The sequence below is a fragment of the Rhincodon typus genome, chromosome 6, assembly GCF_021869965.1.
Source record: "Rhincodon typus isolate 14 chromosome 6, sRhiTyp1.1, whole genome shotgun sequence".
NCBI classification, from domain to species: Eukaryota; Metazoa; Chordata; class Chondrichthyes; order Orectolobiformes; family Rhincodontidae; genus Rhincodon; species Rhincodon typus.
This window is the reverse complement of record NC_063337.1, coordinates 1389215-1404609: the sequence shown is the minus strand read 5'-3', so window position 1 is coordinate 1404609 and position 15395 is coordinate 1389215. Positions and strand designations below refer to the sequence as shown.

At 44.8% G+C, this 15395-nt stretch overlaps 1 protein-coding gene across 4 annotated transcripts in view; it reads left to right on the top strand.

Annotated features, from left to right (window-relative positions):
• LOC109936712 (stromal interaction molecule 1) overlaps window positions 1–13817 on the top strand; it is a 124083-nt gene extending 110266 nt beyond the window's left edge. For 2 of the 4 annotated variants that reach the window (XM_020535310.2, XM_020535309.2), the window contains one exon: window positions 8511–13817. In XM_020535310.2, coding sequence (XP_020390899.1) covers window positions 8511–9096 — 586 coding nt within the window. In that variant the 3' untranslated portion in view covers window positions 9097–13817. The remainder of the gene's footprint in view (window positions 1–8510) is intronic. The other 2 variants (XM_048597792.1, XM_048597794.1) reach the window with 1 other exon arrangement.
• Window positions 13818–15395: the final 1578 nt, after the last annotated feature.

The window sequence follows — 15395 nt, the reverse complement described above, 5'->3', positions numbered from 1 at the left end:
TTGAGGACTAGAGGACAACAGTTTAAGATAAGAGGGGGAAAGAATACATGGGGACCTGAGGGGCAACTTTTTTTTACACAGAGGATAGTATGCATATGGAATGAGCTGCCAGCTGAAGTGGTTGAGGCGGTACATTAACAATATTTAAAAGGCATTTGGATGAATACGTGAATAGGAAAGATTTAGAAGGATATGGGCCTGGTACAGGGGAATGGCGTTAGCATGGATGGGCATTTTGGTTGGCATGGACCAGTTTGGGCCGAAGACCCTGTCCCTGTTCTGTAGGACTTTATGACTCTATAATACCTGGATAACATACACAGTCAGTATTACAGAAAAGTAAATTTCTATAACGTAAAATGACATGGTGGCTCAGTGGTTAGCACTGCTACCTCACAGTGCCAGGCACCTAGGTTTGATTCTACCCTTGGGCGACTGTCTGTGCGGTGTTTGCACGCTGTCCATGTGTCTACGTGGGTTTCCTCCGGGTGCCCCAGTTTCCTCCCACAGTCCAAAGGTGTGCAGGTTAGGGTAGATTGGCCATGCTAAATTGCCCATAGTGTCCACGGATGTGCAGGCTGTTGGATTAGCCACGGGTGATGCAGGGTTACAGTGATAGGGTACAGGGTGTGATTTTCTTCAGAAGGTCAGTGTGGGCTTGATGGACCGAATGGCCTGTTGCCACACTGTAGGGATTCTATGATTCTATGAAAACATACTCATTTAAGGAAAAGAGAAAAGGAAATATTTCTCTCCACATTTTGGCTTTCTGAAGGAAAGAAGAAACACATTTTGGTCAATAGATTATTCTTGAAGGCAAAAGGATAAAACATGGAATGTTGCAACATCAGTTGCTGTGATGTCCGTACACGTTTGGTCAAGTCACGAATCATGCACGGTTGTCTCTGAAATCTGACACTAGATATTAGGGCCGATGCAGGCACAATGGGCTGAAAGGGCTACTTCTCACTGTAACAATTCTGTGATTCTTGTGGACACAGCTTGCTCAGGAAGTACAATCTTGAGATGTTCTTTCAATTTCTGTTTCAAAAGAAAACCAGCTTCACCCTGATCACACAAAAACTAGAAATGGGAAAGGTCAGCAGGTCTGGCAGCATCTGTCAAGAGAAAGCAGACTTTACATTTCTGGTCCAAGATTACTGGACTTGAAGTGTTAACTTTGTTTCTCTGTTCACAGATGCTACCAGACCGGCTGAATTTCTTTAGCAATTTCTGTTTTTGTGTTTGAACTTCAGCATTCTCAGCCCTTTGTTTTATTTTAGATAAAACAATCATATTTCCAAGCCAGTCACTGTGGTAAGTAACACACAATATAAACGTCAGGCGATGATCAACCCCTACAAGAAAGAACCTATCCATCATCTCATATGACATTCATATGAGATTCATATGAGATTCCCCCTCATTTTTCTAAACTCCAGTGAATATAATCTTAACTGATTGAACGTTTCCTCATACATCAGTCCTGCTATCCCAGGAATCAGTCTGGTAAACTTTCACTGCACTTCCTGTATAGCAAGAACATCCTTCCTCAGATAAAGAGACCAAAACTGCACGCAGTATTCTGGGTGCAGTTTCACCTGGATCCTGTATAATTGCAGTAAGACTCCCCTGTTCCTGTATTTGAATCCTCTCACTATGAAGGCCGACATACCATTTACCTTCTTCACCGCCTGTTGTACCTGCGTGGTAACGTTCAGTGACTGGTGTACAAGAACACCCAGGTCTCGTTGCACATGTTCCCATCTCAATTTATAGCCATTCAGATAATCTGCCTTCCTGTTTTTGCTATCAATCAGCCTGTTCAAATTACACTGCAACATTTCTGCATCCTCCTTACAGCTCACCCTCTGATCCAGCTTTGTGTCATCTGCAAATTTGGAAATGTCATTTAGTTCCCTCGTCTAAATCATTAATATGTTTTGTGAATAGCTGGGTCCTAGCACTGAACCCTGAGGTGCCTCACTAATCACTGCCTGCCACTTAGTAAAAGATCCGTTTATTCCAGCTTTTTGCTTCCTGTCTGCCTCTCTATCCATCTCGGTACTCCATCCCCAATCCCATGTGCTTTAATTTGACACACTAATCTCTTATGTGGAACTTTGTTGAAAGCCTTCTGAAAGGCCAAATAAACCACATCCACTGGCTCCACTTCATCAATTCTACTGGTCAAATCCTCAAACAATTCCAGTAGATTTGTCAAGCATGATTTCCCTTTTGTAAATCCATGATGACTCTGTCCAATCTTGTTACTGTTTTCCAAGTGCTCTGCTATTAAATCTTTGACAGTGGACTCTAGCATCTTCCCCACTACCGATGTCAGATTCACTGGTCTATAATTCCCTGTTTTCTCTCTGCCTCCCTTTTTGAATAGTGGGGTTACGTGAGCTACCCACCAAGCTGTAGGAACTGTTCCAGAGACTAAAGAATCTTGTAAGATGACCCACATTTCCAGGGCCATTTCCTTAAGTACTCTGGGATATAGATTATCAGGCCGGAGGGATTTATCTACCTACAGTGCCAACCATTTCACTAACACCATTTCCCTCCTAATACTGATTTGATTCAATTCCTCCCTCTCACTACACCCTGTATTCCCCAACATTTCTGGTATGTTATTTGTTTCCTTCTTTGTGAACCAGAATCAAAGGATGTATTTAGTAGGTCAGCCATTTCTTTGTTTAGCATTATAGGTCTGTAAGATGTAAGGAACAGAATTAGATCATTTGGCCTATGGAGCCTGCTCCAGCGTTCAGTCATAGCTGATATGTTTCTCAACCCCATTCTCCTGCCTTCTCCTTGTAACCCTTGATCCCCTTACTAATCAAGAGCTTATGTATCTCTGTCTTAAATGCACTCAGCAATTTGGCTTCCACAGTCCTGTGTAGCAATGAATTCCACAGATTAACCACCCCCTGGCTGAAGAAATTCGCCCCCCATCTTAGTTCTAGAGGATTCTCCCTTCACTCTGAGGCTGTGCCCTCAGGTCCTAGTCTCTCCTACTGGTGGAAACATTTACTCCACATCCACTCTATCCAGGCCTCTCAGTATTCTGTAAGTTTCAATCAGATCCCCCTCTCAACCTTCTAAGTTCCATCAAGTACAGACTCGGAGTCCTCAACCACTCCTCATATGACAAGCTCTTCATCCTCAGAATCATTCTTGTAAACCTCCTCTGGACTCCCTCCGATGCCAGCACATCCTTCATTAGATACAGTGCCCAAAACTGCTCACAATATTTCAAATGCAGTCTGACAATACAGCCTCAGCAGTACATCCCTGCTCTTGTATTCTAGCCCTCTTAAAATGAGTGCTAACATTGCATTTGCCTTCCTAAATGCCATCTGAACCTGAATGTTCACTTTAAGAGAATCATGAACCAGGACTCCCAAGTCCCTTTGTGTTTCAGATTTCCTAAGCCTTTCCTCGTTTAGAAAATAGGCTGCGCCTCTATTCTCCCTACCAAAACCTCACACTTTCCCACATTGTATTCCATCTAGCAGTCCTTTGCCTAGTCTCCTAGCCTGTCCAACTCCTTCTGCAGCCTCCCCACTTCCTCAACACTATCTGTCCCTCCATCTCTCTTTGTGTCATCTGCAAACTTAGCAACAATGCCCCCAGTTCCTTGCCCAGACTGTTAATGTATAACGTGAATAGTTGTGGTCCAACACAGTTCCCTGTAGAACTTCACTGGTCACCAGCTGCCATCTTGAAAAAGACACCTTTGTCCCCACACTGTGCCTTCTGCCAGTCAGCCAATCCTCTGTCCATACCAGTACCTTGTCCCTAATACCTTGGGCTCTTACCTTATTTAGCAGCCTCCCATGTAACACCTTGTCAAAGGCCTGGAAATCCAAATAGATCACCTCCACTGGCTGTCCTTCATCTAACTTGCTCATTACTTCCTCAAACAAGTCCAACAGATTTGCCAGGAGTGATCTCCCCTTGTCGAAGCCGTGCTGACCCAGCCCTATTTTACCATGCACTGCCAAGTTCTCTGCAATTTCATTCTTAATTATGGACGCTAAAATCTTATCAATGACTGAGGTCAGTCTAACTGGCCTATAGTTTCCTGTCCTCTGCCTCCCTCCCTCTTTAAGCAGGATGTTACGTGAACCAGTCCTCTGGGACCCTCCCTGACTGCAGTGATTCCTGAAAGATCATCACCAATGCTTCTACAATCTTCCCCAGCTATCTCCTTCAGAACTCTGGTGGTGTAGTCCATCCGGTCCAGGTGATTTATCCATCTTCAGACCTTTCAGCTTCCCCAGCACCTACTCCTCAGTGATGGCCACTATACCCACTTCTGGCCCCAACACTCATGAAGTACGCTGTTGGTGTCTTCCACTGTGAAAACTGATGCAAAGTACTGATTCAGTTCCTCCCTCATTTCTTTGTTCCCCATCACTACTTCTCCAGACTCATTTTCCAGTGATTCAATGACCACTGTTGCACCTCTATCTTACCATTTAGATATCTTTTAAAAAAAAAAAACGCTAATTTTCTTATATATTACCAGCTAGTTTTCACTCATATTTCACACTCTCCCCCTCTTGTTGCTTTTTTAGTTATCCTCAACTGTTTTTTAAAGGCTTCCCAATCCTCTGGCTTCCCACAAATCTTCACCACATTGTTTGTTTTTTCTTTTGCTTTCCAGCAGTCCCTAACTTCCCTTGGCAGCCATGATTGTCTCATCCTCCCCTTCGTATGTTTCTTATAAATTATAAATTCTCCTCTTTCGTATTGTAAAGGATCTACATTTGTCTTCACCAGTTGTTTTCTGTTCAGATACCTATAGAAGCTTTTACAGTCAGTTTGTCTGTTCTCCACAAGCTTACTGTCTTGCTATATTTACTTCCTCTTAATCAATCCCTTTGTCCTCCTTTGCTGAATTCTAAGATGCTTCCATTCCTCGGGCCTGTTGTTTTTCTGGCTACAGTTTGGTGTTCAGTGTTAGTGATTGGCTGCTTTACAGACAGAGCAGGCAACAGTCTGGGAGTGTGAAGTAAGGTAGGCCTGAGGTATTGGCATTACATTGTCTCTTACCCCACTGCTCATTCTGCAGGAAATCTGTTCCCAAAGCTGCTGATAAATTGTTGCTGGGTGCAGATTGCTGTGTTCCTCAGGATGGTATTTCTGCAACCTCCCAAAGTAGGAACTGTCCAGTCTCATCGCTGGGTACTTTTCTCAAAGTGAAGAATTCTGTTCGCATTGTCCTGAGGTCACCAGGTGCTTTGTCATTTTCCTTGGATTAAAAATGGTTAATTTGAGTTGAGTTTCTTATAACAAGTTAGTTTGGAGAAATAAATGCAGAGATATGAAATAAGAGCAGGAACACATCCAGCCTGTTCCTCTTTTCAGTATGACCGTGGCTGACCTTGGGTTTTCACCTGCTTTGCTGCCTGCTCCTCATCTCCCTCGATTCTGTCTCATACTTAATGATAGTCAACAATGAAGCAGCCGCAACTGTCTGGGGCAAGGAACTACAAAGATTCGCAACCCTTTGACTGAAAAACAAATTCCTCCTCATCTCAGTCCTAAATAATTGGCTTCTTGTCCTGTGCCCCTGAGAAACAGCCTCTCTGTTTGTGTGCCATTAAGGAGAATCTTGTGTCTTTAATGTGATCAGCCTTCATTCTTCTAATCACCAGGGAATATAAATCGAATTTACTCAGCCTCTCACCATAGGAGAGCCACCTCATCCTAGGGACCAATCCTAGTGAACCTTCACTGAACTGCCTCCAGTGCAAATATATTCTTCCTTAAACATACAAGAAACTTCATTCAGTATTGCTGATGTGATGTCACCCAAACAATTATAGCAAATCTCCAGCATACAGTGCTCTAGTTGTTTTACCTTCTTCTGTTCACATACCAATAGAAACCTTTAAAGTCAGTTGGTATGTTCCCCACAAGCTTACTGTCTCACTGTATTTCCCCTCCTATTAATTGATCCCTTCTCTCCCAGTTGTTTGCTGTACCTGTGAGCTGACCACTAATTTTGGTTGTCAGAGTACCCTCGGAGTCTCTGAACAAGGCCATTACTGACTGGTTGGACTGAGTGGTGATCTCCTGTAGTGTCAATGTTTTGTGATGCACATTTACAAGTGTCATGAGATTTTTTTTTCTTAAGAAAGCTGTTTTTCTATTATTATGGCCGAAGTGAATAACCTCACAGCTCCACACATCATATGGCACTTGCTGTGCATGTACTGAACCTGTCTACACCTCTGTGCAATCTCTGTGTCCTCCTAACAGCTTTCATTTGCACGGAGCTGACGTTATTAGCAACCCTGGACATATTACTCTTTGTCAAACTTATTAATTCAGAATGTGCATAGCTGAGGACTCTGAGCCTTGATTCTTCCAACACCCAATTAGAACCTGTTGCCAGTGTGCCATTTTAATAATTTTTAATAATGTTTAAAGCTGCCATATTGAGCATCTGGTGAAGATAAAGGGGGCATGTATAGACAGTTGGAATTGAGTGAATCCCTCAGAGTTTAAGGGAAGTAGGAATATACTCGAGGGAAATCAGGAGGGCAAAAAGGGGACATGAGATAGCTTTAGCAAATAAGGTTAACGTGAATCCAAAGAGATTCTACTTGTATATTAAGGATTCTACTCCTATATTAAGGGCAAAAGAGTAAATAGGGCCTCTTAAAGGTCAACGAGACCATTTATGTGTGGAACCATAGGAGATGGGTGAGATACTAAATGAGTATTTTGCGTCGGTAGTTACTGTGCAGAAGGATATGAAAGCTAGAGAACTTGGAGAAGTAAATAGCGATATCTTGAAAAGCGTCTGTATTACAGAGGAAGTGCTGCTGGGTGCCTTAAAATGGTTAAATGTGGATAAGTCCCCTGGACCTGATCAGGTGTATCCCAGAGCTTTGTAGGAAGCTAGGGAAGTGATTGCTGGGCCTCTTGCTGAGATATTTGTATCATCGATAGCCACAAGTGACTAATGTGGTGCCATTATTTAAGAAAGATGGTAAGGAAAAGCCAGGGAACTATAGACCAATGAGCCCGATGTCAATGGTGGGTAAATTATTGGAGGGGTTTCTGAGGGACAGGATTTACATGTATTTGGAAGGACAGGGATTGATTAGGCATAATCAACATGGCTTTATGTGTAGGAAATTGTGTCTCGCTAACTTGATTGAGTTTTTGAAGAAGTAACAAAGAAGTTGATGATGGCAGAGTTGTGAAAGTTGTCTATATGGACTTCAGCAAGGCTTTCGACAAAGTTCTACATGATAGACTGGTTAGCAAGGTTAGATCCCAAGGTGAGGTAGCCATTTGGATACAAAATTAGCTTGAAGGTTGTAGGCAGAGTGTAGTGGTGGAAGGTTGTTCCTCAAACTGGAAGCCTTTGACCAGCAGTGTACCACAGTGGGCCCACTGCTTTTTGTCATTTATATAAATGATTTGGATGTAAATATAGGAGGTATGGTTAGTAAGTTTGTGGATGACATCAAAATTGGTAATGTAGTGGACAGCAAAGATGTTTATCTCCGAGTACAACGGGACCTTGATCAGATGGGCCAATGGACCGAGGAGTGGTAGATGGGGTTTAATTTAGATCAATGTGAGGTGTTGCATTTTGGAAAGGCAAATCAGGGCAGGACTTACACAGTTAATTGTAAGATCTGGGGAGTGTTGCCAAACAAAGAGACCTTGGAGTGCAGGTTCATAGTTCCTTGAAGGTGGAGTCCCAGGTGGACAGGATAGTGAAGAAGGTGTTTGGTACGCTTGCCTTATTGGTCAGTGCATTGAGTATCGGAGTTGGGATATCGTGCGATGGCTCTGGAGGAGATTGACTAGGCCCCTTTTGGAATACTGCGTTCCAGTTTCCCAGCGAGAAGAAGGATGTTGTGAAACTGGAAAGGGTTCGAAAATATTTACAAAGATGTTGCCAGGTTGCAGGGTTTGAGCTATAGGGAGAGACTAAATAGACTGGGGCTATTTGGGGCTATTTTCCCTGGAGCATCAGAGTCTGAGGGGTGATCTTATAGAGGTTTATAAAATTACGAGGGGCATGGATAGAGTAAATAGCCAAGGTTTTTTTTCCCAGGGTGGGGGAGGCCAAAACTAGAGAGCATAGGTTTAAGGTGAGAGGGGAAAGATTTAAAAGGGTTCTAAGGGACAACTTTTTCACACAGAGTATGGTGCGTGTATGGAATGAGCTGTCAGAGGAAGTGGTGGAGGCTGGTACACTTACAACATTTAAAAGGCATCTGGATGAGTATATGAATAAGAAGGGTTTAGAGGGATATGGGCCAAATGCTGGCAAATGGGTTTGGATCAGTTTAGGATATCTGGTTGGCATGGACGAGTTGGACCGAAGGGTCTGTTTCTGTGCTATACAGCTCCATGACTGTATTGTTTTGGGCTTTAATTCAGGTTAGTTGTCCTGTCCTCAGGTTTGTTTTAGGGCATGAGTTTTGTGAAGCCCAGCTGACGCAATTTCCTCTCTCTTTCCACAGGGAGTTAAACCGCTCTGATTCCGAATCCTCCATTTCTCAATCCAGTGAGCAGCAGCGTCTTCCCAACCCCTCAGGCTCTCCCAGTGCCCTCCTACACAGCTCTGGATCCAGATCCGTGCCATCCAAGCCTACCTCCCTCCTCAAACTGACAGAAGAAATCACTCCGAGCCTGAGTGTTGTGTCAGACTCCAATGTCCCCAGCCCAAACAGCAGCGGCAGCAGCAAACAGGCCAACTCGCTGAGCAGCATGTGTTCCGAGAGTATCTCCGACAGTCCTGTGGCCGGCAGGAAACCTTACCCCAACCGGGGCCTGGAGAAGTCAGCCAGTCTGGGTGAGATCCACCGCGGCACGGAGGGTTCGGCCCTCAGCCCCTCTGAATCCTCACGCTCTCTCAGCCCCACATCCACTGACCCTGAGTCCACCGTGACCGACGCCAAAAATGGCATCAAGGGCACCAAAATCCCTCAGCTGTCCTCGAAAAAGTCTCCAGTAGAGGAGGACAGCACATCAACAGGTGAGGAGACTGAACCCAACCCTGGCAAAAAGAAGCCAGGATTTAAGCTGTTCAAGAAAAAGAACAAGTAAGTCAAGCCAGACTGGGGAGCCGGCCTTTTCCAAACACGAGGTCTGCAACAGAACTGAACTGAACTGAACTGAACTGAGAAGAAAGTAGAGACCCAGCACCACAGGGACTCTCAGTTTAACCTTTGGTCAAGCCTTTTACTAGAGCTGTTTGTCCCCAGAGAGTGGATTTTATTTAATCTTATTTATTTTACAGACTGGTGTTCCTCATTTCTATGCCTTTCCCAAGTCGATGAACGAGGGAAGCTGTGAGGAGCCTCCTGCTTTTCGGGACATCTCTTTGTATCCTGCTGCATGCCTCCTCTCCCAGTGCCTGAGCTGTATCAGGGCAGCATGCACTCGCAATGCTTCTGCAAAAAAAAAGAAAAACACAAGAATCAAATATTTTATAAGGTTTCTGTGGCAGGTTTAAAAACCTTAAGGTTTGAAGATGTAGAGAATGTTGATGTATCTTCTCCAAAGATCTGAGCTACAAAGCTTGTAAATGACTTGGTATGTTTGTACCTTTTAATAAGTGACTGGGGATGGGAGTCACATTTATCATGGAGATCAGTGCTTTCCTTTCTGTCTATTTTCTAATGTTGGTTTGCCAGTGAATGGCTTGTACAAGCCATGGTTGTGTGCAGTCACACTTGGATGAATAGTCGGTCTCTGATTAAAAGAGGATGTGTAGAGTTGGGGATGCTGGGGCTGATCATTGATTGTGCACTGTATTTTTAAACAGATTGATCTGCCCAAGTAAAGCCTCGGACAAAGTGGCTGACCCAGCCTGCTGCAGTCAGAGAACACATCAAGTTCCATTACCCCCGCAACCACCCCCACCCACCAACCACCCACCCCCCACCCACCGTGCTGATGGCCCACTCTAAGAAACCTTAGGCCCAGCCTAAAAACAACACAAGCTGTGCCTTCACTCTTTCTAGCCCTTACTGCTCCCTCTCTAATCCTCACCCTGTCGTTAATCTCATTCTCACCCATTCTCTTTTCTAGCCATCACTCCCTCAGTGGGATTACTCTCTCAAACTCTGTGTTATTAATCTCACTGTAACCCTCAATGCTATCACTCCTACTCTGTCACTGCTGTTAATCTCATTCTAATGCCCTCATTCCATTCTAATAAGCTCTGACCCTGTCTCCCTGAATAATGTTAATTTAAGCACTTTGAAGCTATTAGCTGACTGAATCTCTTGAATATCCCTTGTTTGTGACCATCCCCGATAGACACAAGTTGTGGGGCTGTTGTGTGCTTTTCTGTTTTCCTGGCAGCTGCTGGTTTCTGGTCATCTGGCCCTGGCAGGTTGTGCACCAGATCTCCAAGTTCTGTCATGGAATTAGTTTCTGTTCCTGAAACCGTACTCATTAATTTAAAATGAGTCTGCTGTGACTGAACCGAATTCAGAATGCAGATATTGTTTGCCTGAGCTTAGCAATTAGCTGAAAGATTCTGGTTCGTGTCGAGAACCTTAGTAGAGAAGCTGTAGCCTCTAGTCATGTCTCACTGTGACATTACAATCTTCAGGACTCCAGGCTGGACGTAAAACCATGAGTGGCACTCACTTTTACCAAAGTTTGTCTTTGATCTGAGCCTTTAGTGTTTCTGGGTCTAGGCTGATTGTGTTAACCCTGATGTGTGAACCTGTATCTGTGTGTGTTACACTACCAGGGCTACAGCAGTTACAGGGTGGTGTCAGTGTAGACAGTACCCCTGTTTTGGGTATGCGTAGTCTGTCCTGGCCTGTCTTTGGGGATTATTCTGTCTCTTGAGGCTGTGGAGTTTCAACTCTTTGTTCATCGATGAGCTGAAAAACTGACGCTGAGCTTCTGAAAGTCTCCACATTCCGAGACCTGTTCAGAAGGTTGGTTTGAACTCAACCTGACTTAGAACTAGGTGTTTCTGATCATGTATAGAGTTTTTGAATTTAACTTGTGTGTGCAGGATGATTTTGAGAATGTGACAGACAGGAAAATTCATTGTAGTGCAGCGTAAGAAACTGAGTGGGAGTGCATTGAGCTCTGTCCATGTAAACTGAGAAAACTGTGTGTCTCTGTGCGTGTGTGTGTCTGTGCGTGTAGAACGGTGATGGTAGAGTTCAGCTAATATACCCTGTGTGCGTTTTATTGAGTTTTGTCAAGCTTGTTCTTGAAGAAACCTCAGTGACTAGCTCAGGCTGCTGTTTGAACAGCGGTCAGTGCAGTGACCAGCTCGGACTGCTGACCTGATGATGTTAGTTCTAGAGACACTGCTAGGAATATATCCTGAGTAATGACTCTCAGTTGGCTGTTGGTCATTCAGTGACCAGAAATGCTGGATTAGTATTTCATCTTTGTGCCAATCCTGTTCACTGTTGGGAAGTGTAATTCTGTGTAACACTGTAATGGAGTGGGTGCAGCTTTTGGAAAACACATTCAGCCTTTGTGGATGGGAGTATTTACATTGCTGTGCCCAACAGTCAACCTCACTCTCCCTCACTCTCGCTCCCTCCCTCACTCTCGCTCCCTCCCTCACCCTCGCTCCCTCCCTCACCCTCGCTCCCTCCCTCACTCTCGCTCCCTCACCCTGACAGGTCACTGATAAACCAGGGGTGGTCAGCCTCTGTCAGTATCTGTTAGCTTTGTATCAGTGCACACTGTGTGGCTCTGACTGTATATGTACTGTCCTCGATAACAGTAAGTGCTAACCTAGCATCCCAGCCTAGTCTGTAAACCCGCACCCCCACCACCCCTCTCCCCAGCTCTCTCTGTCTCCCCTCCAAGCCTGGTCTATCTTCCCCTAACCCCTCTCCCCAGCCCGCTCTGTCACCCCCCAACTCTTCCCTCCCCACCCCAAGTCCCCTTTGACCAAGCCTAGGGCTGCTCAGTGGTCACCATTTCCTTTGCTGAGTGTTTAATGAAGTAATAAGGGCAGTGATGACCACCATCTGGTCCCTCATGCAAACTGTGCATCTCTCCCCCACTGTGCTGGCCTTTCCCCTCTCCCTCCCATATGGAATACTCCCCACTCCACCCATCCCATTGCCTCCTGTCCCGTGCTGTCTGTTTCCCCCACACAGTCTCCCCTGCCCCATGCTGTTCCCCCTGCTCCTGGCTGGCTCAGCGATGTTAGAAAAAAATGCAGAGACTCTCCTCAGTGTTTGGGGAGGTTGTGTGGGTTGTTTGTTTTCTGTCCCGTTCTCCCTGTGTGTCTGTGCTGTTAGGAAGGTTGAAGCTGCTTGTAAATAGCATTAGTGATGAGAAATTGCTGGCCATGATTTCTGTGTGAACTCTCCCCCACTATGAGCTGATCATTGGTATGTTGTTTGTCTGTGCTCAGTGTGGCATGCCTATGTTTCCAGGGGCCTTCCTTTTTACTGCAGTGATGCTGTGTGTAATTTTACAGGCTGATCAAACCAACCGGCTTCTCAACAATCAACTTTGTTTTGTTTTATAAAGGGAAAGTAGTTTTTTTTGTAGATAATGATGAATTTTATTCTGGGTTCAGTGTTGGGTAAAAGGACACTGTGTACAATTAATGTGGATTGGGTTGAAATGAGCTGGCCAGCTTCAGTATGTCTCTGTTAGCAAATCCCTGTATGTACTGGTACCATCTGAAAAACTAACCTTCACTCACTTCGAGATGTAGTTTTAGTTCCGGTATTGTTCCCGTTCTGGGAGTGTTTGATGGGGACGGTGTAGAGGGAATTTTACTCTGTATCTGACCCCGTGCTGTCCCTGTCTGGGAGTGTTTGATGCTAACTTCAGTGTGCTGAACACACACACGTACAAAACTGTTACAGCACAGTCAGAGATCCCTGGGTTTTGAACATGTTCAGGGTCTGTCTCAAAATACAAGGTTGTTCATCTGAGAGCCTTCCGCAGCTCCAGAGGCATCATCAGGTGATTGTACTGGCCTTTTTTCTGATGCGTGCTGGGTAAGTGAAGACAGTATTTACTGAAGCTCCAACTGTTACTGTGAATCAAGCAGATTTGTTAATATCTCAGTGATGCACGCTGTATCAGCCTATCTACCCCCCTTTCCCTCCTCACCCCCACCTTTCGGTATTGCATGTTTGGGGAGCATGCGAACCTCAGTATAGTCCATGCTATTCCTTCCTTACTGCTGTCTGCAGGTTTGAGCTTGGCTGTCTGTGCTGTCCCTGGCTGCAAGGACTGCATTACTATGATGTGGAAGGCCCTGTACACTGGCAAAGGACACAGCCAATTGCTCAGAAGTGCGCAAGGCCTGAGTGAGGAGTTTATGAATCACTGGATTGTGGAGATCCCACAAGGGCCTTTGCTCAGGCCCAGGGCTGTGATTTCTCAGTGGGTTTCTCTCGGCATTGCTCTCCTGCAGGGAGTTCTTTGTATCTCTTGCTGCAGTGAGCTTTCAGGTTTACAAGTGCTGATGCTTTGTCAGTGCATTTGCTTCTGAAGTGTGGCTGCAGTGGTGAGGGTGGGGATTTTACCCCTGGTTGGGTGAAGTGTGGGGTTTGGTAGGGGCCTGTTCATGAGGATTGTGTGTGAAGATGCATTTGGGGACTTCTACCTTGGCTGATGTTTGCACAGCCTTGCTGTCACCCAATCTTCATATCTGTGTTCAATTTCCCCTGTGCTGTTTGTTATGAAGAGAAAAGAAAGTCTTTGTAAAATGAAATAAAAGTATAATGTAAAGTTCTGAAACTAATGTACGAAATCTTTCACTTTTATGGCAGCAAATGCATGGAAGCAATAAATTGATCAAATGTGAAGCTGCTCCTGGTTGTGTCACCGTGTTTTGTTCACCGTTGTCATAAAGCTTCCATTTCCCTGCCATCTCTCTTCCACACTCTCTGGGTCAGAGTGACCTGCAGTGTCCCCTCTGTATCTGGGGGTTTCTCTCTGTGTCGTCTGCCAGAGCCACTGTGTTCCCAGCTGCTCCAACAAACCAGACAGAGGGCAGCATCTGGTGGCAGCTCCTTGCTCCTACAGCTACTGAGATGAACATCAGTTAAAATAATTGAGGAACAAAAGCAGAAGTTGCTGGAAAAGCTCAGCAGGTCTGCAGCATCTCCATTTTCAGGAAGGGTCACTGGCCCTGAAACATTAACTGAGTTTTTTTCTTCACAGGTGCTGCTAGACCTGCTGAGTTTTTCCAGCAACTTCTCTTTGTGTTCCTGACTTACAGCATCCGCAGTTCTTTTGATTTTTCTTAAAAAAAACTTCCTCCAATTAACTCCCTCACTGAAATGTTGAAATGATTCCACATACTGATCAGTCTGTCATAATCTGATGTTTGTCTTCAGCTGGTTTTAATGTTTCTGGTCCTGTAATCAATATTTGGCATTACCCTGTCTCTCCTTCGGTACATTTCTGTCTTGTCACTCCATTTTCTCACTCTAACTCTAAGACTAATTCTTCATCAACTTGCCCTAAATATAACAATGCAAATGCTGGAAACCTGAAATAAAAACAGGACGCATCAGTATTGAGAGGATTGCTGAGTAAAAGCACAGTTTGTCAAATTGTTTTGTCAGAAATATCACTTTGTAGAGAGCTCTGCGTTATTCTGACTGAAAAAGAGTGGACTCCTCCTGCATCTTGAGGTCAGAAGTGGAAATGTTTGCTGAAGACCATAAGATGTGGGAGCAGGAGTAGGCCATTCATCCCATCAGGTCTGTCTCACCATTCAATGAGATCATGGCTGATCTGATAATCCTCAAATCTGCTCTCCTGCCTTTTCCCTGTAATCCTTGATCCCTTTACTGATTAAAATCTGTCTCTCTCAGCTTTGAATGTACTTAATGACCCAGCCTCGACAGCTCTCTGTGGTAAAGAATTCATTACACCCAGAAGAAATTCCTCTTTAAATGTTTTAAATCTGCTGTCCCTTATCCCAAGACTGTGACCTCTCATTTTATGCTGCTGTGCAGGAGGAATCTCCTTTCTCCATCAACTTTGTCAATCTCCTTTAGCATCTTATATACCTCAATTAGATCTCGTTTCCGTTTTCTAAACCCCAGAGAGTATCAGCCTAAACTGCTCAATCCCTCTTTACAAGACCAGCCCCTCGGCTCTGGATTCAATCTCATGAACTTCCTCTGAACTCTCGCCACCTCAACGCAAGCTGGAAGAACAATACTTCAATTTCCACTTGGGGACCCTGCAGCCCTCCGGACTCCATATAGAACATAGAACATTACAGCGCAGTACAGGCCCTTCGGCCCTTGATGTTGCGCCAACCTGTGAAACCAATCTGAAGCCCATCTAACCTAAACTATTCCATTATCATCCATATGTTTGTCCAATGACCATTTAAATGCCCTTAAAGTGGGCGAGTCTACTATTTT